This window comes from Diabrotica virgifera, chromosome 6 (genome assembly GCF_917563875.1).
Source record: "Diabrotica virgifera virgifera chromosome 6, PGI_DIABVI_V3a".
Lineage (NCBI taxonomy): Eukaryota > Metazoa > Arthropoda > Insecta > Coleoptera > Chrysomelidae > Diabrotica > Diabrotica virgifera.
The window spans coordinates 173138061-173164357 of record NC_065448.1 but is presented as its reverse complement, the minus strand read 5'-3'; the positions used below and the strand labels follow the sequence as shown (position 1 = coordinate 173164357).

The 26297-nt window shown below is 32.9% G+C and overlaps 1 protein-coding gene across 1 annotated transcript in view; it reads right to left on the bottom strand.

The window, feature by feature from the left end:
- LOC126887030 (uncharacterized) overlaps positions 1–26297 on the bottom strand; it is a 560578-nt gene that overhangs the window by 245274 nt on the left and 289007 nt on the right. Inside the window, exon 8 of the mRNA XM_050654335.1 lies at positions 25120–25224. Coding sequence (XP_050510292.1) covers positions 25120–25224 — 105 coding nt within the window. The remainder of the gene's footprint in view (positions 1–25119; positions 25225–26297) is intronic.

Sequence of the window (26297 nt, the reverse complement as noted above, 5' to 3'; positions counted from 1 at the left end):
GAAATAATTTCACTTAAAATGAATTAAATTAATTATTTGGTGACTTAATATCGTTTAATAATTTATAAGCTCGCAAAATACAAGCATTTCAATTATTGGATTGCAATTTTCTTTCTATAGTGCAGTCACTGAAGGTAAAAATCAACTATGATCTTCGATTTCGGTGAACCTCCATTCATTTTCACAAAAATTGGTGAGTGGATAGAGGATACCTCAAGAAACAAAAGTAACATGGTACCAACTTGCGGTTTTAGCCTGGGGTAGATGTCACCCCTTATCGGGAGTGAAAATTGCTTTATTAAAAATAACCCCACAAAGTCTTAAATAACGGGAAAGCGATGCATTTTATAATACTTACTAAATACTTATCAAAGTACTTAGAAATACCTATCAATTGAGCTCCAGAAGTTGATAGCATCAAAATTTATACTCCAAAATTGACAAAAATTTGAAAAATTTTGATTTTTTTAAATCATATATATATATTTTTAAAATATTTATTCTAAATCGGTGGTCAAAGTGTCTAAGGTCATTACTTATGCTAAAGTAAAGAAAGTCTTACTAGTCAAGGCGGAAATGGCGGGTTCGTTGGGAAAAATATCCCCATGAGATATTTTTGCATAATCATATTCGTGAGACATCCCAGAATATGGTTCAAGAAGTCGCCCACGTGAAAAGTGGGCCAATTTTTTTTAATCAAATTGCAAAAATCAATATTTTTGGCACGGATTATTTTTTTTTAGATTTTTTGGACCAATCTGGACAAAAAAAGATCTCTTATAATTTTTCTCTAAAGTTGATCTTTTTCGAGTTATAAGCAATTTAAAATTTGAAAAACGCGAAAATGGCCATTTTTAAGACTTAATAACTTAATAACGTTAAAAATTATTATCATGAAAGTCAGAAAAAGACTAAATCAAAGTTTAAAGTCGCCGCTACATGATCCTGAAGAAATCTGTGTCATTGATTTACTACTAAGCTGTTATTTTTAATTAATAACAATGAGCGGTTAGATCGTATTGACGCGGCTGTAAATGTGAGTGAGAGTAAGATGCACAATTGGACTGCTGGAATGGCTTCTCTCTAGCACTCAGCATTTACAGCCGCCGCACACGTGCATGGCGCTTATTATTATTACTTAAAAATAACAGCTTAGTAATGAAATAATGACAAAAATTTCTTTAGGATCTTGTAGGGGGGCTTTAAACTTTGATTTAGTCATATATTGACTATAATAATAATAACTTTTAACCGAGTTATTAAGCCTTGAAAATCGCCATTTTTTGTTTTTTTCAATTTTAAATTGCTTTTAAGTCGAAAACGATCAACTTTAGAGAAAAATTATAAGAGACCTTTTGTGTCCAGAATGGTCCAAAAAATTAAAGAAAAAATTGTTCGGGACAAAAATATTGATTCTAGCAATTTGATTAAAAAAAATTGTTAAAAAAAAATTGGCCCACTTTTCAAGTGGGCTACTTCTTGAACCTTATTCTGGGATGTCTCACGAATGTGATTAGGCAAAAAAATCTCATGGGAATATTTTCCCTTCGAATCCGCCGTTTTCGCCTTGTCTATACAGAGATCACTACAGATTTTAATTTTTGTGGAAATGGCGTTCGTTTTATTTTTCACTTTTTCACTTTTTTCTAAAAATTTGAAAGGGTCCTATTATTTTCATGTTCACTTGCTTAGTTTTGATGATATCAACTTCTTTCGGCGCTCATTTAATAAGTATTTCTGAGTACTTTGACAAATATATATTAAGTATATTTTATAAAATGCATCGTTTTCCTGTTAATTAGGCTTGAATTATTAGATTTGAATTCTCGCCAAAAAAAAAATACATTTAAATAACTCACTTTGAATTAATAAGAAAAGGTTTTTCAAAGCTTTAATTTTGGTAATGATAACTTTTTTTATAAAAACTTACACTTTTTAAGTAATTTACGAAAAGCCGCTTTAAAGCATGCATTTTTGCATCTTTGATCTTTAATAACTCAAAAAGTATTGATTTATTTTAATGACTTTATATAACAAATTTTGCTTATAATTTGCCCTTCTATCGATTTCTCGAGTTATTTTAATAAAATAATTTTCACCCCCGACAAAGGGTGGTATCCACCCTCAGGGTAAAGGCGCAAGGTGGCACCATGTCACCTTTGTTTCTTGTGATATCCTCTAACCATTCACCAATTTTCGTGAAAATCGATGAAGTTTCACCGAAATTGAAGGTAATAGTTGATTTTTATTTTGCACTATACAATATTGCACTGCACTATACAATAGGAATTGCAGTTTAATAATCTAAATGCGCGTATTTTGGAAGCTCATAAAATATTAAATGATATGTAGTCGCCAAATAATTAATTGAATGCATTTTAAGTACAACTCTCTCTTAAGCCGGAAAGGAGGGGTGGTTTTTTAGCGAAGGGGTTGCAGCTCAATAATGGAAATGCGCGTGATTTAAGAGGTTATTCTTGAATATATAAGTTATACAAATTATATCCGCGAATCGATAAATTTTAACTTTTCTCAGCATATTTCTCTTAAGTTAAATCAATTAAAGGGTTGTTTGGGGGTGAAGGGGATGAGCTCAAAAATCTAAACTATACAATTTCAAGAGCTCATAAATAGCTCATAATTCTGCCGTACAAATCGATTCAATATCCCTATTTTCCAGTAGTGGGGGCTGGGGGGCAGCTCAACATCATTTTAAACCCGTTCAACTTTTTGAAAGTAGAAATAACACTATATTAAAAGGTATTGCAGAAGAAAGACAATGCATTTAAATTCTGGTGGATGAGGGGTTAAATGTATGTACTTCGCTTTTTTTCCCTAAAGTACATACGTCATATATATTTTTTGCACCATATCTCGCTTAGTTTGAATGTAACCGAAATTAAACGGTGCTCGTTTTAAACGCCTTTTCAAACACTACAAAAGGCGTTGGTAGCATTATACACCTAAAACCTACCGTTCCTCTGTTATTTCAAGTTGAATACACCAATTTGAGCATACACCAAAAAACAAACTCCTTTCACCTACTATACCTCTTTTTGTATTATAAATAGAACATTAACGAAGAAACGAATCTCTTTGTTATTTATAATCTAAAAAAATATGAAAAAAAAATTTTAAGAAACGCTTTTATTTGATTTTTTGCTTTTTAGTTGATTTTTCTATAATATTTTTAATTTTGGTCACTCGTACCTAAAGAAAAGCGTTTCTTAAAAAATTTTTTTTCATATCTTTTTATTTTTAACTTTTTAGTCTTACCCTTTTCAAACAATAAAGTATATCGTCATGTTTATTAAAATATGTATAAAACATATGATGTACTAACATGAAAAGTAGTCGTAATCGGCAAAAAATTTGAAACTTTATTGTTTATTTATGAAGCATAACGTAAAGAATTATCGTAAAAAGTGAAATTATGTATAGTTCATATCATTAGCTACAATATGTAAAAATTTCAAGTTTTTTACATTATAAAGAACAAGAGAATTTAAGCATTTTCCATTAAAATCGTTTTTTTTTATTTAAACCATTAATAAACACAAACAAAAATTTATTGACTATTCGTGTATTGTTCCCGCGAATGCATATGTCTGCAAATTTTCATTCATTTGCATTGGAGAAAAGGCAGTCAAATTAACGTCTAAAGATTTGACGCAAACTATTGAACTAAATAAAAGCGTTTAATAAAAATGTTTTGTATAGTGTTTTTAGTTCGATACATAGTTTTTAAGGTATTCACAAAAAACCGTTCGACAAGGTGTGATTTCTTCAATGAAAATAGGCAATTTTCAACTACGCATAACTCAAAAAGTATTGAGTTCTCAAAAAAAGTATAGACCAGGTTTTGCTTAGAAGTAGGTTCTCTAGCCACTTCCGTGCTTATTTTGAAAAACAAATTTTCCATCCCCTTAAAGGGGTGGGAACCGCCCCAAGATAAAAGCGCCATAGTATATAGCCTACCTCTACAAGCCTCGGAAATAGGACGGATAACGCGACGACGAAAATGGCCACGGAAATGGATTTGAGAAAAACAACGTACATAGGATGTTGGAATGTCCGGACAATGTTTGAAACAAGTAAAACACATCAAGTGGCAAAAGAAATGGATAAAAATAACATTAGTATATTAGGATTATCTGAAATTAGATGGAAGGGATGTGGAAAAACAAGAATTGAACACGCCAAAACGGTTATATACTCGGGAAAATGTGGCGAAAAAGACCGACACGAGAGTGGTGTTGCATTCATGATTTCAAAAGAAGCAACAAATGCCCTAATAGAATGGGAAGCCATCTCAGATAGAATAATAATGGCTAGATTCAAAGCGAGATATAAAAATCTAACAATTGTTAATGTATATGCACCAACAAATGAAAAAGAACAGGACATAAAAGATGAGTTTTACCAACAGCTGCAGATGGCATACGATAAAATACAAAATAAATATAAAAAAGATATTGTGATGATAATCGGAGATATGAATGCCAAAATAGGAACGAATAATAGTGGAAGAGAAACTGTAATGGGGAAAGAAGGATTGGGACAAATTAATGAGAATGGTAACATGTTTATAGATTTCTGCACCCAAAATAGTTTAGTCATAGGTGGAAGTATATTTCAACACAAACGCATACATAAAGTAACATGGACATCCCCCGATGGACAAACACACAATCAGATTGACCACATAACCATAGATAAGACATGGAGGCACTCACTCTTAGATGTTAGAGCAATGAGAGGGGCAGACATAGGGTCCGACCACATGTTGATTAGAGCCAAAATCAAACTCAAACTAGCCAGAAGCAAGAAAACGCCAATGGAACAACGAGAAAGATATAACGTTCAGTGGCTCAAAGACGGAAATGAAAGTACTGAAGAATATAAGACCAAGTTAAGAGAATTATATAATAAAACTTACAACACAGAAAATGCCACGATAGAAGAGCTGTGGGATAAATGCAAGTATGTATATACACAAGCAGCAAAAGAAACGATAGGAATACAAAAAATAAGTAATAAACCATGGATATCGAGAAGCACGTGGGAAAAAATAAACGAAAGGAAACTACTTAAATGTAAAATGCTACAAAATGATCTAAGAGATAGGGAACAAATGAAGAGAGAATATAGAGAGAAAGATAAAGAAGTTAAAAAAAGTGCGAGAAACGACAAAAGACAATATAACGAAGAACTGTTAATAGAAGCAGAAACAGCAGCAAAAAACAACGACATGGGAACTCTATATAAAACGACGAAAAAACTAAGCTCGCGCGGAAAAATGAATGTTGAGCATATAAAAGACAAGAACGGGAAAATGTTGAAGAATGAAAAGGAAATAGTTGAGAGATGGATCGAACATTTTAGAGAAGTATATGCCAACAGAATAATAGAACACGAAATAGAAAATGAAGAAATAAAGGAAGAACTAAGCTGCACCGAATCGGAATTCACAAAAAAAGAAGTAAGTAAAGCAATACAACAGCTGAAAAGAGGGAAAGCAGCTGGAATAGATAACATTACCACAGAACTACTGAAAGCAGATAGAGAAACATCGGAAGAAATCCTGTATGTACTAATAAACAGAATATGGCAGGAGGAGAGAATACCTGATGATTGGAAAAAAGGTATAATTGTAAAGATACCCAAGAAGGGAGATCAAACGAATTGCAACAATTGGAGAGCAATAACACTACTTTCTACAGTGAGTAAAGTCATGACAAGGATGATACTAGAAAGAATGAAAGAAACTATAGACCAGTTGTTAAGACCAAACCAAGCGGGCTTCAGGAGTAATAAAGCATGCACAGATCATATTAACACATTAAGAAACATTGTAGAACAAACAATAGAATGGCAGAGCAAAATCTATATAAATTTCATTGACTTTAGACAAGCCTTTGACCGGATTAACAGAGAAAAAATGTGGGAAATACTAAAGAGATATGGAATTCCATTAAAATATATAAGAATTATCAAAATGTTCTATGAAAACTATACCGCACAAATCATGCACAATGGGAAACTCACAGAACCAATCAACATAGACAGTGGAGTCAGACAGGGGTGTATTCTATCTCCAACCATATTTTTGATCTTAATTGACTGGGTCATGAAGAAGGCAACGAAAAATAAAACAGGAATTAGATGGAATGCTTTCGGTCAGCTTGAAGATCTAGACTTTGCAGATGATATATGTCTGGTGTCCGAAAAAAGACAACATATGCAGAAAAAAACAGAAAAGGTGACAAAAGAAGCAAGAAAAATAGGACTAGAGATTAACACAAGAAAAACCAAACTTATGAAGATAAATACGGAAAGAGAAATGGGTATATTTATTGAAGGAGAAGAAGTAGAAAATGTACAGAAGTTTTGCTATCTGGGAAGCATAATTGACGCTAGCGGTGGAATAGAAGAGGAAATTAATGGAAGGATAACTAAAGCCCAAAATGCGTTCTATATGCTGAAGAAAACATGGGAGTCCAATAAATTAACAACCAAAACCAAAATCAGGATATTTAATACAAATGTAAAGAGCATTTTGCTATATGCAGCAGAAACTTGGAAAATAGAGAAAAAGATTATACAAAAGATTCAAACATTTGTAAATAGATGCCTTAGACGAATATTGCAAATATATTGGCCAAATCGGATAAGTAACAAGGAACTTTGGAGAAAAACTAATCAAGAGCCGATAGCCAAAACGATAAACAGACGCAAATGGAAGTTTATTGGACACACATTAAGGAAAAATGAAGATGATATAACCAAACAAGCCCTGGATTACCAACCAACTGGAAAAAGAAAACAAGGCAGACCAATGACATCCTGGAAAAGAAATATTACCAGAGAGCTAGAAGACAATGGGTTAACATGGAAAGAAGTGAAAGCCCTGGCCAGAAACAGAGATGAATGGAGGGGGACTGTAGAGGCCCTATGTTCCAAATGGAATCAAGAGGAGTAAAGTAAAAAAAAAGTAAGTATATAGGGTAGATTTTGTTTCTTGAGCTATTCCCAACTTACTGTGAAAATATCAAGTATATCGATGTCAAGATGGAATTCGGAGCCAAATACCCTCATTGACTGCCCTATCATAATGCTCTGCTATGATCGCCTGAGAGAGGACACACACAAGATTATAGCAAAATTTCTATTTACTGCAACTTTTCGAGTTTTTGAGCTACAGCAACGAGTTTTATGCCATTGGAAAGGTAATTTTGCCTTCTTTCAAAATCCGTAAAAATATAGAGGGCGTATCTAAAAAAACTAAGATTTTTTTCCATTTCCGGTTCAACCGGAAGCCATATTTTTAGTAAAATTTTTTGTGATAATAGATAGTAAAGTACCATATATGTCTGCAAAATTTCAAATTTTAGTTTATAGTTCAAAGGAAGTTACGGGCACACGAATATTTTTTTATAAAAAATTCATAACTCCCTCCTAGTTAATAAATCTGACTAATGGCATTCAATTTACCGATAGGATTTTAAAAATATATCAAAAAATGAACAAATTCCTTAGAGCCATTTTTGAGAAAATCTAGTTCAAAATTATGTCAAATTTTGACCCCTTAAATATAGGCAACCCATAACTTTTCTGAAAAACAATAATATTCTTCTTATAGCCCCATCTTTAACCCGTGTTGAGCTGGCCCCCCCACTTGCAAAAATTAAAAAACAAATAGCCTTGATTTATGAGCTATTTATGAGCTCTCATATTCCGCAAACTAAAAATTTTGAGCTCGTTCCACTGAGCAGGAATTTAATACCCTAGTGGGGGGGGCTGAGTCAGCCCCCCCCACTACTTAAAAATAGGAATATTGAATCGGTTTTTGCGGCAGAATTACGAGCTATTTATGAGCTCTTGAAATTGTATAGTTTCGATTTTTGAGCTGATCCCCTTCACCCCCAAACAACCCTTTAATTGATTTAACTCAAGAGAAAGATGCTGAGAAAACTTAAAATATATCGTATTGCGAATATAATTCCTATAGCTTATATACTCTAAGAATAAACTATTAAATCAAGAGCATTTCGATTATTGAGCTACAACCCCTTCGCCAGAAAACCACCCTATCTTCCCGGCTTAAGAGAAAGTTGTATTTAAAATGCGTTAAACTAATTATTTGGCGACTACATATCATTTAATAATTTATAAGCTTCCAAATTACGCGCATTTAGATCAGTAAATTGCAATTTATTTTGTATAGTGCAGTCACTGAAGGTAAAAATAAACGATTACCTTCAATTTCGGTGAACCTTCATCGATTTTCACGAAAATTGGTCAGTGGTTAGAGGATACGTCAAGAAACAAAGGTGACATGGTACCACCTTGCGCCTTTACCCTGAGGGTGGATACCGCCCCTTCTCGGGGGTGAAAATTATTTTATAAAAAATAAATGCACAAATCAATAAAAGAACAAATTAAAAGCAAAATTTATTATATAAAGTTAATAAAATAAGTCAATACTTTTTAAGTTATTAAAGATCAAAGATTTTAATTATTTGTGAAAAAAATGCATGTTTTGAAAAGGTTTTTTGTAAATCACTGAAAAACTTTAAGTTTTTACAAAAAAGTTAATAGTAGTTTAATTCGTATAGCTTATATTCTAAGAATAAACTCTTAAATCACGCGTCTTTCGATTATAGAGCTACAACCCCTTCGCAAGAAAACGACCCCATATTCCCGGCTTAAGGGAGAGTTGTTCTTAAAATAATTTAAATTAATTATTTGGCGACTACATATCGTTTAATAATTTATGAGCTTGCAAAATATACGCATCTCAATTATTGAATTGCCATTTTCTTTCTATAGTGCAGTCACTGAAGGTAATAATCAACTAGTACCTTCGATTTCGGTAAATCTCCATTCATTTTCACGAAAATTGGTGAGCGGATTTTGATACTATCAACTTTTTCTGCATCTAATTTTTCATAGGTATTTCTAAGTACTTTGACAAGTATTTAGTACCTAAGTGTTATAAAATGCATCTCTTTCCCGTTATTTAAGCTTGAACCCTTAGATTTTAACAGTCGCGGAAAAAAATATACATTTAATTACCAATAACTTACTTTAAATTAACATTAAAGGGTTTTTCAAGTAAGCAATTTATTATATTTTTTATTAGCTTCAATTTTAGTGATGAAAACTTTTTTGTAAAAACTTACAGTTTTTGAGTCATTTATGAAAAATCGCTCTAAAGCATGCATTTTCTTTCCAAAAATTAAAATATTTGATCTTTAATAACTCAAAAAGTATTGATTTATTTTAATCACATTATATAACAAATTTTGCTTACAATTTGTCCCTCTCTCGATTTGTGGGGTTATTTTTAATAAAGTAATTTTCACTCCCGAGAAGGGGTGACATATACCCCAGGCTAAAACCCCAAGTTATTATTGTCAATTGGTGAAAATAAATGAAGATTTACCGAAATCGAAGGTACTAGTTGATTTTTACCTTCAGTGACTGCACTATAGAAAGAAAATGGCAATTCAATAATTGAGATGCGTATATTTTGCAAGCTCATAAATTATTAAACGATATGTAGTCGCCAAATAATTAATTTAAATTATTTTAAGAACAACTCTCTCTTAAGCCGGGAATATGGGGTCGTTTTCTTGCGAAGGGGTTGTAGCTCTATAATCGAAAGACGCGTGATTTAAGAGTTTATTCTTAGAATATAAGCTATACGAATTAAACTACTATTAACTTTTTTGTAAAAACTTAAAGTTTTTCAGTGATTTACAAAAAACCTTTTCAAAACATGCATTTTTTTCACAAATAATTAAAATCTTTGATCTTTAATAACTTAAAAAGTATTGACTTATTTTATTAACTTTATATAATAAATTTTGCTTTTAATTTGTTCTTTTATTGATTTGTGCATTTATTTTTTATAAAATAATTTTCACCCCCGAGAAGGGGCGGTATCCACCCTCAGGGTAAAGGCGCAAGGTGGTACCATGTCACCTTTGTTTCTTGACGTATCCTCTAACTACTGACCAATTTTCGTGAAAATCGATGAAGGTTCACCGAAATTGAAGGTAATCGTTGATTTTTACCTTCAGTGACTGCACTATACAAAATAAATTGTAATTTACTGATCTAAATGCGCGTAATTTGGAAGCTTATAAATTATTAAATGATATGTAGTCGCCAAATAATTAGTTTAATGCATTTTAAGTACAACTTTCTCTTAAGCCGGGAATATAGGGTGGTTTTCTTGCGAAGGGGTTGTAGCTCAATAATCGAAATGCTCTTGATTTAATAGTTTATTCTTAGAGTATATAAGCTATATGAATTATATCCGCAATACGATATATTTTAAGTTTTCTCAGCATCTTTCTCTTAAGTTAAATCAATTAAAGGGTTGTTTGGGGGTGAAGGGGATGAGCTCAAAAATCGAAACTATATAATTTCAAGAGCTCATAAATAGCTCGTAATTCTGCCGCAAAAACCGATTCAATATTCCTATTTTTAAGTAGTGGGGGGGGCTGACTCAGCCCCCCCCACTAGGGTATTAAATTCCTGCTCAGTGGAACGAGCTCAAAATTTTTAGTTTGCGGAATATGAGAGCTCATAAATAGCTCATAAATCAGGGCTATTTGTTTTTTAATTTTTGCAAGTGGGGGGGGGGCCAGCTCAACACGGGTCCATCTTTAGGCTATATAACGACTTTTTCAAATTAAACTTATCTTAAACAAGTTTTTAGATAGGTAGGGAAATGTGTCGGGTGGGCGGTCGGCCATGTTGGCCGCCAGTTTGAATTTGGAAATGTCAAATTCCGTATTTCGATTTACCTGTCGATGAGCTAACTTTGAGTTAAATTTCATTCATTTTGGTCAAAATTTGCAAAAATGGGCCCTAAATAACCCCCTATTTCGGCTTCCCTTTGAGAGTTTTTTTTAAAGCTTAGTTTCTCGACAAAATTCTCTTAAACTTACTCATACCGAATTTCATCGAAATCGGTCCGGTAGTTTTTGCTGGGCGGTGGCGACATACGTACGTACGTACGTACATAAATACGTACATACGTACATACTTCCAACATGTTGTTTTTATTTGCTTTTTAGACTCAGGGGGACTCAAAACGTCGAAAAAAAGTGAAATCCTATAACTTTATTTATTATACTATACTACGTATGTAGTACGATAAAATAAAAATTAAATAAGCTACTTATATTTTATTCCTCTCCTTGGTAATTCGTTGATGCTTTAATTCCCTTATGGAAGGTTGTTGCTTGTCACTATATCCTATATCTTTTGTGTAGTCTGTCGATACTTCTACTCTTGTGACTATAGCAGCTTATCAGCAGATTATTCTGATCTCATTCTGCGGTCATTTCTTTTTGGGTCTTTTAGTATAATTCCTGTCATCCTTTTTAGTATTCACATTACAAAGTATTATTCATATAAATTGGAAATAAGATAAAGTAGGTATCTATAAGTTTGTTGGACGTGTACCCAAAGCTGAAATATCTTAAATATTCCAGAATAAAAACGTTTCACTCAGAACCATTTATAGAACAATAACGGAGTGCGAGCAAGGAATATCATGCCTGAATCTATCAAAAACGTGGAGCTTCACGTATATTTACTGCACAAAGGTCAGAGAGGTTAATGAAAAGAACCAACAATCAGGTTAGAATGTCAATTAGGAGATCGGCTGGTCATAACAATCCTTATATCAGTAGAATATCGTTGGAATTGAAGAGGAATGAAAATCCACGAGGAAAATAAAATTCCTGTAGATGGAAGCGAAATGGTCTAAAATATCGAAAAAGACGCAAGCGGCCTAAATATTCGCAAGCGCAAGTCCCTCGTATACGAAGATGCTGTCGTGAACTCACTCGAATACATTTTGCCAATGGAAAAATCATTATTTTAGATGACGGAAAGTATTTCGTTTTGAGTAATTCTAAAACGAAGAAAAACAATGGATTTTATACAGATCAAATTAGACCAGGGCATTTAGCACTAAAAACACCTGAATAAATAATTTTTTAAATACAGCACTTAGAGACCTGCAGTTTTTTGCATTGCGTTCAGGATGATGCCAGGAAAAAAGTCTACTATTCAAAAATGGGTGGAAATGCATCATTGCACTGTAAAGTGCATAAAGTGCATCCAAAATTGCATAAATACAAAAATAAAGTCAAAATCAGTATACTAAGGAACAAAATTTATTATTTGGGGGGTTTTTGGGGTCACTGAATACGATTACGCCATCAGAACTGACCTCCGGATCACCTGGTGCCCAAGGTCACTGTAAGAGACGTCATCTTCTGGAGTTTCGATGGTTTTTGGCATTAAATCGATGCAAACGCGTTACTCGCCGGTTTTAGGGTCGCTAAGTACGAATATGCCATCAGAATTAACCTCCGGAGTACCTGGTGCCCAGATTCGCTATTTAAGGCACGTCATCTTCTGGAGTTTCAAGGGATTTCGGCACTAAATTGATGCAACTGGACTATTCGGGGGGTTTTTAAGGTGTTTAAACACGAATCTGCCATCAGAACAGACCACTGGATCACCTGGTGCCCAAGGTCACGGCAAGGGACGTCATCTTCTGGGGTTTCGAGGGTTTTCGGTATCAAATTCAAAAACTCAGCTGCGGAGTACCTGGTGCCGAGGATCGCTACTAGGATACGTCATCTTCTGGGGTTTCGACGATTTTCGGCATTTAATTGATGCAAATGGATTACTGGAGGGTTTTTGAGGTTGCTAAACACGAATATGCCATCAGAATCGACACCTTGTGCACCTGGTACCCAAGGTCACTGCAAGAGACGTCATCTTTTGAAGTTTTGAGGGATTTCGGCATTAAATTGATGAAAATGGATTACTCGGGGTTTTTTAAAGTCATTAAACATGAACATGCGATCAAAATAGACCATCGTAGCACCTGGTATCTGCGGTCACTGCAAGGGGCGTACCCACGTTTTTCGGTACTATATTGACGCAAACCGATTACTTATAGGTTTTTGGGGTTGCTGAACACGAATATGCGATCAGAACAAACACCGGATCAGCTGGTACCTAGGGCACGCCATCTTCTTGAGTTTCGAAAGTTTTCGGTACTAAATGAATTCAAACGGATTTCTAATGACTTTTTGGGGTTGCTGAATACGAATACGCCGTTAGAACACACACTGGAGCACCCGGTGCCCAAGGCACATTATCTTCTGAAGTTGCGTGAGTTTTCGGTAGCAAACTCATACAAACAAATTACTTTTGGGTTTTTGGGGTTGGTGAACACGAGTATGACTTAGATGAAGGATTCTGGAATATCTAGTGATGATGATGATCAATAATAACGCCAACGCATAATAACATTGTCATAATAGAATACAGGGTGTAACGAAAATACAGGTCATAAATTTATTCACATATTCTGGGATCAAAAATAGTTTGATTGAACCTAACTTACCTTAGTACAAATATGCATATATAAGAAGTTACAACCCTTTGAAGTTACAAAATGAAAATCGATTTTTTCCAATATATCGAAAACTATTAAAGATTTTTTATTGAAAATGGACATATAGCATTATTATGACACTATCATCTTAAGAAAAAATTTAAGTGAAATTTGGACACCCTATACAAATTTTATGGGGGTTTAGTTCCTTTAAACCCCCCCAAACTTTTGTGTACGTTCCAATTAAATTATTATTGTAGTACCATTACTTAAACACATTATTTTTAAAACTTTTTTGGCTCTTAGTACTTTTTCGAAAAGTCAGTTTTTATCCAGATATTTTGAATATTTGTCAAATCCACCACATATTTGTATATGGTTAAGTACGATTATGGAGACTTTGTAATAATATGAAAATTTGTGTATGATTTACATTTTTAGGTATATTTTGAACCGTATTAAAAAAGAAGCCATATCTCGATAAAAGTTGCCTTCTCGAAAAAATACAAAGAGGCAAAAAAGTTTTAAAAACATTGTGTTTAACTAATGGTATCGCAGTAATAGTTTAATTGGAGCGTACACAAACATTTGGGGGGTTTAAAGGAACAAAACCCCCATAAAATTTTTATGTAAACATATTTAAAAAAAGCCGCAACTCGATAAAAACTGCCTTATCGAAAAAATACTAAGACCCAAAAAAGTTTTAAAAATATTAAATTTAACTAATGGTATCACAATAATAATTTAATTGGAACGTACAGAAAAGTTTGGGGGGGTTTAAGGGAACAAAACCCCCATAAAATTTTTATGGGGAGCACAAATTTCACTATAATTTTTCTTTAAGATGCTCTTGCATAAAAATGATACATATCCATTTTCAATAAAAAATCTCTAATAGTTTTCGATATATTCGAAAAAATCGATTTTCATTTTATAATTTCAAAGGGCTATAACTTTTTTTATGTGCATATTTGTACTAAGGTAAATTAGGTTCATTCGAACTATTTTTGGTCCCAGAATATGTGATTTAATTTATGACCTGTATTTTTGTTACACCCTGTATAGTAAATCGATCTGGAAATAAATAAAGAAAAAATATTGTCAGATATACCTAAATAAAGTTTATATAAATTTTATATATACATAAGTAAGAAAATTGATTAGCACAGTCAGTCCCTTGCAGTGACCATGGTCACCAGTTGCCCCATGGGTCTGTTCTAATGATATATTCGTGTTTGGCGACCTCAAAAACCCCCCTAGTAAATCATTTGCATCCATTTTAAGCCGAAAACCCTCGAAAATCCAGAAGATGACGTCCATTGCAGTGATCTTGAGCAACAGGTGATCCGGTGGTCTGTTATGATGGCGTATTCGTGTTTAACGACTCAAAAACCCCCCGAGTAATCCATTTTTATCAATTTAATGCCGAAATCTCTCAAACTCTAGAAGAGGACGCCCCTTGCAGTGAACTTGGGCTCCAGGTGCACAGGGAGTCTGTTTTGATGGCATATTCGTGTTTAACGACCTCAAAAACCCGTAAGTAATCCGTTTGCATCAATTTGATACCGAAAACCCTCGAAACTCCAGAAGATGACGTCCCTTGCAGTGACCTTGGGCAAGAGGTGATCAAGAGGTCTGTTCTGATAGCATATTCGTGTTTAACCACCTCAAAAACCCACTGAATAGTCCAGTTGCATCAATTTAATGCCGAAATCCCTCGAAACTGCAGAAGATGACGTGCCTTAGTAGCGACCCTGGGCACTAGGTACTCCGGAGGTCAATTCTGATGGCATATTCGTATTTAGCGACCCCTAAAACCCGTGAGTAATCCGTTTACATCGATTTAATGCCGAAAATCATCGAAACTCCAGAGGATGACGTCTCTTGCCATGGCCTTGATCACCAGGTAATCCAGAGGTCAGTTCTTATGGCGTAATCGTATTCAGTGACCCCAAAAACCCCCCAGATAATAAATTTTGTTCCTTAGTATAGGTACTGATTTTGACTTTATTTTTATATTTATGCAATTTTGGATGCATTTTATGCACTTTACAGTGCAGTTATGCATTTCCACCCATTTTTGAATGGTAGACTTTTTTCCTGACATCATCCTGAACATAATGCAAAAAACTGCAAGTCTCTAGGTACTGTATTTAAAAAATTATTTATTTTGTGCTAAATGCCCTGGTCTAAATAGAGAAATGTCCTGACAATATTAGATATACATACACAAAACGAAATTTTCAGATAAAATCTTTGTCTCGCGCGACATTTCCAACAGGAGTGTATCCCGATCTTTTGTGAGAAAGTAATGGTTGAAGCTACCAATATTCTGAGTCATATTGATATCAACTGTCTTTTTAATTTGCTTCGGTCTGTCCATGCACATCTTGATAATGACGATATTATGTTTTGGCCAGACCTATCCTCATGCCATTATTCCAGAGATGCCTAAAACTAAAATTGGCATCTACACCATAATTTAACCTTTGTGTCCATAAACGACAATCCTCCAAATTTGCCTCTGGCTCAGCCAATAGAGGATTTTTGAGCTTTACTGCCTAGGAAAGTTTATCAAAAAGGCTGGGAAGCCCAAGATAAAGAACAATTGAAGCAAATAATTTACGAAAAAGAGACGAAAATTGATCTTAATTCCGCCCAGGATCTCATGGGAGACATTCGAAGAAATTTGCGTTTAGTAGAGCAGAATGGGCCACTCCAGATAATTCGATAGTATGGCTTACTTATGCATTTGGTTATACTTTACGAGAATTAGTCACTGTTTAAATAAATTTCTTCATTGAACCCGCGAGTAGTCGCGCGGTGAGATAGAAACTCAATTTTTATCCTTTTTCGCGATAACTTGATGAAAAATTTTGCAATTTTGAAAACATTTCGTAAGTGCCTCGAGCAAGAGTGTAGTAATGCGTAGGAATTTTTTTTCCTCTTCTTTTTGTGGAATTTATGGCTTTGGGGAGAGCCAATTAGCTTTAACCCGGGGGCAGTCGCGCCATTACATAGAATCTCACATTTCATCCTTTTTCGTAATACAGTAAAACCTGTCATAGACAAGGCGAAAACGGCGGGTTCGAAGGGAAAAATATTCCCATGAAATTTTTTTGCATAATCACATTCGTGAGACATCCCAGAATAAGGTTCAAGAAGTCGCCCACGTGAAAAGTGGGCCAATTTTTTTTTACCAATTTTTTTTTAATCAAATTGCAAAAATGAATATTTTTGGCCCGAACAATTTTTTTTTTAATTTTTTGGACCATTCTGGAGAAAAAAGTCTCTTAAAATTTTTCTCTAAAGTTGATCGTTTTCGACTTACAAGCAATTTAAAATTGAAAAAAACGAAAAATGGCGATTTTCAAGGCTTAATAACTCGGTTAAAAGTTATTATTACGAAAGTCAATATATGACTAAATTAAAGTTTAAAGCCCCCCCTACAAGATCCTGAAGAAATTTTTGTCATTGTTTTATTAATAAGCTGTTATTTTTAAATAATAATAATAAGCGCCATGCACGTGTGCGGGGCTGTAAATGCTGAGTGCGAGGGAGAAGCCATTCCAGCAATCCAATTGTGCATCTTACTCGCACTCACATTTACAGCAGTGTCAATACGATGTAATAACTCATTGTTATTAATTAAAAATAACAGTTTAGTAGTAAATTAATGACACTGATCTCTTCAGGATCATGTAACGGAGACTTTAAACTTTGATTTAGTCACTTTCTGACTTTCAAAATAATAATTTTTGACCGAGTTATTAAGTCTTAAAAATGGCCATTTTCGTGTTTTTCAAATTTTAACTTGTTTATAACTCGAAAAAGATCAACTTTAGAGAAAAATTATAAGAGACCTTTTTTGTCCAGAATGGTCCAAAAAACTTAAAAAAATCAGTCCGGCCCAAAAATATTGATTTTTACAATTTGATTAAAAAAAAAAATGTTAAAAAAAATGGCCCACTTTTCTCGTGGGCGACTTCTTGAATCTTATTCTGGGATATGTCACGAATGTGATTATGCAAAAATATCTCATGGGAATATTTTTCCCAACGAACCCGCCGTTTCCGCCTTGTCTATCAGTAACGGCCACTAAAAATGAAAGAACTATTGGCCGATATAGAAAGGTGGCCGCTATTGCCAGTTTTTGTAGTCTACATATAATTGGTTTGGGAAATTTTTAAACTGGCCGTTAGGACAGGTGGCCGATGTTGGCAGGTGGCCGTTAACACAGGTTTTTTTAATAAAATTGTTAGAAATATATATTTTCAATATAAAAAGTAGATAAAAATAGTACAAAATAAAAATTTGTTTTAAATTCGTATTTTGAGATAGAATCTCACACGCGACGTTACAGAAGTGTGCGCGACTACTCCCGGGTTAAACAAATTTACTTATACCCCAGGCTGTGAGTGAAAAAACGTGATATAATTCAGGAATTTTTGAAATCTATCAGATGTTGTAAAGGACGATGCCAGGAATAACTTCTACTAAAATGTAACCAAAAACAGTGGCGGCCCGTGAGGTAGTGCCATAGAGCCATGGCACTACCTTGCTAACTATGCAGAAACATATTTTTTATCTTAAAAACATTTTCATGCCTGTTTATTTTTTTTTGTGAATATTTCTCTTTATTTTTATAAATTATATCAAATCTGGCAACTGTGTAGCGCAATGCAAATCTACCGACTCTGGCCACCCACAGCTGACCGGATAAAGGATGAAAATCATAAAAATCCCAGTGCCGAACGGCATAGTGGCTCGTGAGAAAAAAGAAAGATTGTATGAGCATCCTGTGTAAGTGACAGAGAGAGAGCGGTATTGCACTTTTAACATACGTTTAAATTGGAGTCTCCGTGCCAGGCTCGAAATCTCGAAAAGGAAGTTAGTGGATCTTAAGATACAATGTTTTAGATCTACATATTTCTAGTTCCTTTACGCGTTCGCTTGACGCTATTGTGTTTATTGTCTACTACTGTATTGTATATTTGTGTTTATACTCTACTATATTTTTTAATTTGTAATTATTAGTTAGTGCGTTGTGATCGTGGGTGTCGTAGGTATAAAAATAATATTTTGATTATTTTCTACGTTTAATTTATTTATTGACAATGAATCAAATTAGTATATTAAAAAACTCTTTTGGTGGTTTTTCGTTAGAAAAAAAACTACAAATTAAAGAACTCGGTCGGCCTTTACCCGATTTAAAAATTGAAAAACAAAGTGGAAATGGACCAAAAATTCGCTGTCGTAAGTTTAATAAAATTATTTATGATAAAAATAGCTGGTTGTGTGGTTGCGAACAAACTAATAAACTCTTCTGTTTTGTATGCGTTTTGTTTGGAGGTGACGAGACTTGGTCAAACAAAGGCACCGATGATCTTGTACATATATGGGAGAAATTGAAATCCCATGAAAAATCTAAAGTGCACATGAATAACGTTTTTAGCTTTTCAATGCTTGGTAAGTTAAATATAAAAACCCAATTAAATTCAGCTTATCGTGATAGTCTAATTAAACATAATGAACAGGTAGTTAAGAATCGATATGTCTTGAATTTGAATCAAATCATAAATTGTATAAGGTTTTGTGGAGCTTTTGAGTTAGCTCTAAGAGGTCACGACGAAACGAAAAATTCAGACAACAGAGGCATATTTAAGGAGCTGGTCAATTTTAGCGCTGAATTAGACAACGACTTAAAGGTTCACATTCAAAGTTCCAAATCTTTTAAAGGTACATCAAAAACAACACAAAATGAACTACTGGAGTGCATGTTAGATGTTTACCACGAGGAAATTAAGAAAGAAATTGAAAATTCTCCTTATGTTGCAGTGATTGCCGATGAAACCACAGACGTTGCTGGTGAATTTCAATTAGTTATAGTCTTTCGATATTTGTGTAAAGGACGACCAGTTGAGAGATTTTGGAGATTTTACGTGCCGGGCGGACATGATGCTAAGTCAATCGCTGAATGTATTTTAAATGTTTTAAATCCATTGTTAAAACATACTCCAAACAAATTAATCGCTCAAAGTTATGATGGCGCATCTGTTATGAGTGGTGGCTTAAATGGTGTGCAAAAAATTATTAAGGAGACATATCCTCTTGCAAATTACGTTCACTGCTATGCACACCAAATGAATTTAATTATGACAAGTGCATGTTCCATCAATAAGCAGGCTAGGATATTTTTTTCTAATTTTGGATGAGGTGGTTAATCGCAGGTTGCCAAAATCTTCCCAAACACGTTGGAATTTTCAATCACGAAGTGTTCATACTGTTCATGAAAATAGAAAAGACCTCATTGCAGTTATGGACATTATACAAAGTACTTCACGTGATTTGTCTTCCATTAACCAAGTAAATGGTTACAAATTAAAGCTCCAGAATAAAGATTTTGTATTTTGGCTATTTATTTTTAATAAAATTATGCCTCACGTAGAAATTATTTTTCATCAATTGCAAAAAGTATGCACTGATTCTGTCAAAGTGAAAAAAGATTTGGAGAATTTTGCAGCAGCAATTCAAGGTATAAGGGAGCAAATGGACGTCATTATGGATAGTATTCAAGAAGAAATAAACACGTCACAGAGACAAACCGATAATGATGAACCAATAAAAAAAAGGCGCGAATTGAAGAGGACAGGCCCAGCAGAAAACGGGAAGCCTTAGAGATATGCGATGCAGTTTTGTTGCAAATAAAAACAAGGTTTACCTTCTCCGGACATTTAGTTGCTTCTCATTTATTTATGTCAGAGAAGTTTTCTGCTTATAAGGATAAGTTCCCCGAATCATTTCTTAATGAAACATGCACACAATTTTTATTTTTAAACAAAACTCGACTTAAAACTGAATTACAAGTATTGTATCAGCGAGACGAATTAAGTACTACCTCTGGGGCTGTTCCGTTATCTGTTTTATTAAATGATGAAGGTTTAAAATGTACATTTGAAGAAACCGTTAAACTTTTAAGTATATTAATAACCATTCCCATGTCAACATCTGAAGCAGAACGTTGTTTTTCAATGCTAAAACGAATTAAGACATTCCTCAGAAATACCATGAAGGAAGAACGACTAAGTGCTTTAGGTATGCTGTCTACAGAAAGACATTTTGTAAATGGCATTGACAATTTTAATAATAAAGTCATTGAAAACTTTGCCTCCAAAAAAGAAAGAAGGATGGACTTCACATATCGTAAACTTTAAAAGTGATATTAAATAACTTTGTGCGTGTGTGTAAATAACAGAATAGTGTTATTTTTATAATTTTCTAAATAGGCTCTAGAGACCATATCGTAGCAACAAACTTCAAGTACATCAGCAGTGGTAGGAAGAATGAAACATTGACAGCATAGGATTAAAGGACGTGGTGGTCGGATGAGTGTGAGAGACGGAAGCTGATGCGTGATGACGAGCGACTGAGAATCGGGCAAAAGAAGGACATCGGGGAGAAGTCATGCCCTAACGGGCGATTCCACCCTGATGCCCTAGTATGAGAGGAGTGGGGTTTAGCTGGTCCCGGCCACATCGGAGTTACGGAGGGCAGTGAGGTCCGATTTAGAGCCAAACTGGTCGACGTGACACTGATGAGGTTTCAGCTCAGGAACCCAGCACTGTTGGAAATGTTTACCTCCGACGTCTGTTTGCAGATTCCCCACCTATTGATGAAAAAAACAAAAAAAAAAAGTACATCAGCAGTAAATACTGGTGGTAAGTTGAATTTATTTTATTGCTAATTACTTAATTTACGGAACTGTTTTGATAAATTTTGGTAAATTTTTTGGCATCCCAAAAATAGTAAATATATAGATATAAGATAAAAATATCTGCGCCTATTTTTTTTTTATTTATATTTTATATCCTTTTTGGCCATATCGTAAAACCGCCACAAAAAATTTAGGCAGCTGCCCGGATTCTGGCACTACCTTCCTAAAGTTATACGAGCCGCCACTGACCAAAAATATTGTGCGCTTTTTTTTTAATTGCGATTTTCATTTGTTAAATTTGCAATTTTTATTGATTTTTAATTTTGTAGCTAAGGATATTGATTTTAGAGAAAAACTTTTTAATAGAAAGTTGTAGTAAATTAAAAAACCTACAATTTGAGCTATGGTAAGTTTAATTTTGTTAATTGGTTATTGCAAAACAGCCTGCGAAAGGTCCAAAATGGCCGTTTTTTACAATTGCATTATTTATTGTACAAATAATTTTTTATTTTATTTTTTAAAGCTTTAAAATGAAGATCTTTCAATTCCAAACATAAAAAATAATTTTAAGGCCAGATTAACAAATTTGTTGCTTAGATATTATCAATTGTTTATCCCAAGAGGTCAAATGTCGAAGGCTTTTTGAAAAAAAAATCGTAGAAAGTTGATGAAACATCCAATCTCCTTCTAACGAGTTATATTTTCATATTCTGATGTAAATAAATGCGTAAAACATTTTTAAACCTCTAATTTTTGGATTTGAAAATAAGGGGGGCAAATTTTGTTATAAACATTTAGAGCTGAAGCGGCCCTGTACATCCTATAAGTTTTTAACTTACATATTATTGTTGCTGAAGATGAAACGAAGATTTATAAAAAAATAAAAAATTTCTACGACCAACTGAAGCCGAGATAATTTTTGGGTTTGAAAATAAGGGGGCAAATTTCGTTATAAACATTTAGAGCTAAAGCGGCCCTGTATATCCTATGAGTTTCTAACTTACAGATTATTGTTGCTAAAGACGAAACGAAGATTTATAAAAAAATTTAAATTTTCTACAACCAACTGAAGCAGAGATAATTGTTTTTTTTGTTCTTAAATCATAGTGCCCTCATTTATAACAATTAAGAAATTATTTTACAGTCATTGACTAAAGAAAGACTTATATTATATTAAAAGAAAAATTATTATAAAATATAATTACATTTAATTATTAAAAATTATTTTTTAAACCGGTGCTTTTGCAAGCGGCCGAATTTTGCAAATCGCCCGGCTCGCTTCAAATCCGCGCGCTCGGAAAATGTTTACGTAACTTGTATTAAATTTTGACAGAAAACAATTTAATAATATTACCATTATAATATACAGTCTATTTACCACTGTATTTGTTTTTCTTGATAAACTTTTATATGTGAAATCCAAAAAGAATAGTCACTACAAGAAGAAAAAGTTTTATATTGTATATTATAGTAAGAAGTAACATTATTATTATTATATTTATATAACAATGAAAAAATTAAAAATATAGTTATATATTTCATATATATGTATCATTTTTGTAATATTATTTCTTCAGAAATGAAATTTCACATATAAAAGTTTATCAAGAAAAACAAATACAGTGGTAAATAGACTGTATATTATAATGGTAATATTATTAAATTGTTTTCTGTCAAAATTTAATACAAGTTACGTAAAAATTTTCCGACCGCGCGGATTTGAAGCAAGCCGGGCGATTTGCAAAATTCGGCCGCTCGCAAAAGCACCGAATTTAAAAATAATTTTTAATAATTAAGTGTAATTATATTTTATAATAATTTTTATTTTAAGATAATATAAGTCTTCCTTTAGTCAATGACTGTAAAATAATTTCTTAATTGTTATAAATAAAGGCACTACGACTTAAGAAAAAAAAACAATTATCTCGGCTTCAGTTGGTTGTAGAAAATTTTTATTTCTTTATAAATCTTCGTTTTGTCTTCAGCAACAATAATCTGTAAGTTAGAAACTCATAGGATGTACAGCGCCGCTTCAGCTCTAAATGTTTTTAACGAAATTTGCCCCCTTATTTTCAAACCCAAAAATTAGAGGTTTAAAAATGTTTTACGCATTTATTTACATCAGAATATGAAAGTATAACTCTTTAGAAGGAAACTAGATGTTTCACCAACTCTATACGATTTTTTTTCAAAAAGTTATAGCCTTCGACATTTGACCTCTTGGGATAAACAATTTATAATATCTAAGCAACAAATTCGTTAATCTGGCTTTACAATTTTTTTTACGTTTGGAATTGAAAGATCTTCATTTTAAAGCTTTAAAAAATAAAAAAAAATTATTTGTACAATAAATAATGCAATTGTAAAAAACGGCCATTTTGGACCTTTCGCAGGCTGTTTTGCAATAACCAATTAACAAAATTAAACATACCATAGCTCAAATTGTAGGTTTTTTTAATTTACTACAGCTTTCTATTAAAAAGTTTTTTTCTAAAATCAATATCCTAAGCTACAAAATTAAAAATCAATAAAAATTGCAAATTTAACAAATGAAAATCGCAATTAAAAAAAAGCGCACAATATTTTTGGTTACATTTTAGTAGAAGTTATTCCTGGCATCGTCCTTTACAACATCTGATAGGTTTCAAAAATTCCTAAATTATATCCTGAAATCGACCTATTTTTCACCCACAGCCTGGGGTATTAATACTCTTTTAATGATGTAGATTGTAAATAAACATAATTACATTAAAAAAAAATCAGAAAAAAAACTGATAAACATTTTGTATGGACGTATGTTAAAACGTTAGATACTAATTATTATACATATACATACAAAACCCAATTTACATACAAAACAGTAATTTATTATTTTAAATGGGCAATAAGCCACAATATACATATCTTAAAAATGATTTTATTAACGTTTCGACTTTCACCTCGGAAGTCTTTGTCAAAATACAAAATATTACTAAGTTAAACAAAAATGTTGTTGCTTAGTAAAAACAATTCCTCTAATAATTTAATTTAATCTGACTCATTCATATCGGCACTTTAGACATGCATTTTAAAGTAGAAGGCTTTAAAATGATATTGTTAATATTTATGAGTTGCGTTCCTGGGACGACTTTATTGAAAGATAGTTCATTCGATTACATGGAATCCACTTTAACTCAAGAATATCCATCACAAAAAAATCATAGCATGTGATTTGTCTTTAAAAAGACAAACGCATGCAATAGTGTTGCAGTAAAATTCTCGTGGCGAGGAAAAACCAGGAAAAAACCTTATGATACTCTCCCGACATAGTCAGTATTTGGTCCTACATTCAGTTTACTCTCAAAACTAATACTTACAATGTCGGGATAGTATCATGAAGTTTTTTCCTTGTTTTTCCTCGTGATTTACCATGGAATCGTTAACACGAGAATTTAGTGTCACCATTGTATGTGTTTGTCTTTTTAAAGACAAATCACATGCTATGATTTTTTGTGACGGATATTCTTTAGTTAAAGTTGATTTCATTCAATAAAGTCTTCCCAGGGACGCCACTCATAAATATTGGCAAAATCATTTTAAAGTCTTTGACTTTAAAATGTATAATATATGTCTGAATTGCCGATATGAATGAGTCAGATTAAATTAAATTATTAGAAGAATTTTCTTTACTCAGCAACAACATTTTTGTTTAATTTAGTAATATTTTGTATTTTGACAACGACGTCCGAGTTAAAAGTCGAAACGTTAATAAAATCTTTTTTTTTAAGTTAAATTGTGGCTTATTTCCCATTTAGAATGATAAATTACATAAATGCCACAGAGAAATAGCTTCAGAACAATATATTAGTTTGAATTTAAACTTGAAAATAAACATATTTCAATGACAATTATTGTGGTTAATAATACTGTTGTTAAGAGAAATAATTCCACATGAAAATGGTTTCAGAATCAGAATCCAATTTACCTTTGCTTGTAGTAGAGGTTCGCTTATTTATATTCAAAGTTAATTGATCTTCTAATCGTTGACAATTCAAACTGTCAAAACCGTCTGCAGCTATATATCGATATTCTAAAATAACAGTAAGATTAAAAAGTTACATACAGTGCATACGTTAACACTAAGATAAGCGATAATATAAATGAATTAAAATAAACAAGTTAGACCGAGCATTATCGTCGCCCCCGCTAGCGCAATTATCCCGATTCGATTTTTTTGCACAAACTTACTCAAAAAGAGGTCCTTATAACATATCCACAGGGTGCCGGGCGGTGCCGTGGTCGAAAAATTTTTTAAAGAATTTTTTTTAAACAAATTCACAAAAATAATTTCTTTATTTCCAAAAATGTTTTTTTAGATAATTTTGGTCATTCTGAACAAAAAAGATCTCTTGTTATTTTTCTCTAAAATTGACTGTTGTCGAGTTATACGCGATTAAAAATTTGAAAAATGCGAAAATGGCCATTTTCAAGGCTTTATAACTCGATCAAAAATGATTATTATGAAATTCAAAAAGTAACAAAATCAAGATTCAAATACCTTCTTCAGCGTTCTGAAGAGATTTTTGTCATTAATTTATTACAAAGCTGTTATTTTTAGTTATTAACAATTAGCGCTATAGTCTAACTGTATCGTCGCCCCCGTTAGCGGAACAATTTCTATCAGATTTTTTTTGCACAAACTTACTCAAAAAGAGGTCCTCATAACATATCCACAGGGTGCCTTGCGGTGCCGTGGTCGAAAAATTTTTTAAACAATCTTTTTTAAACAAATTCACAAAAATAATTTTTTCATTTCCAACAATTTTTTTTAGATAACTTGGGTCATTCTAAGCAAAAAAGGTCTCTTTTAATTTTTCTCTAAAATTGATTGTTGTCGAATTATATGCGATTAAAAATTTGAAAAATGCGAAAATTGCCATTTCAAGGCTTCATAACTCGATTAAAAATGATTATTATGAAATTCAAAAAGTGACAAAATCAAGATTGAAATACCTTCTTCAGCGTCCTGAAGAGATTTTTGTCATTATTTTATTACAAAGCTGTTATTTTTAGTTATTAACAATTAGCGGTATAGTCCAACTGTACCGTCGCCCCCGTTAGCGGAACTATTTCGATTAGATTTTTTTTGCACAAACTTACTCA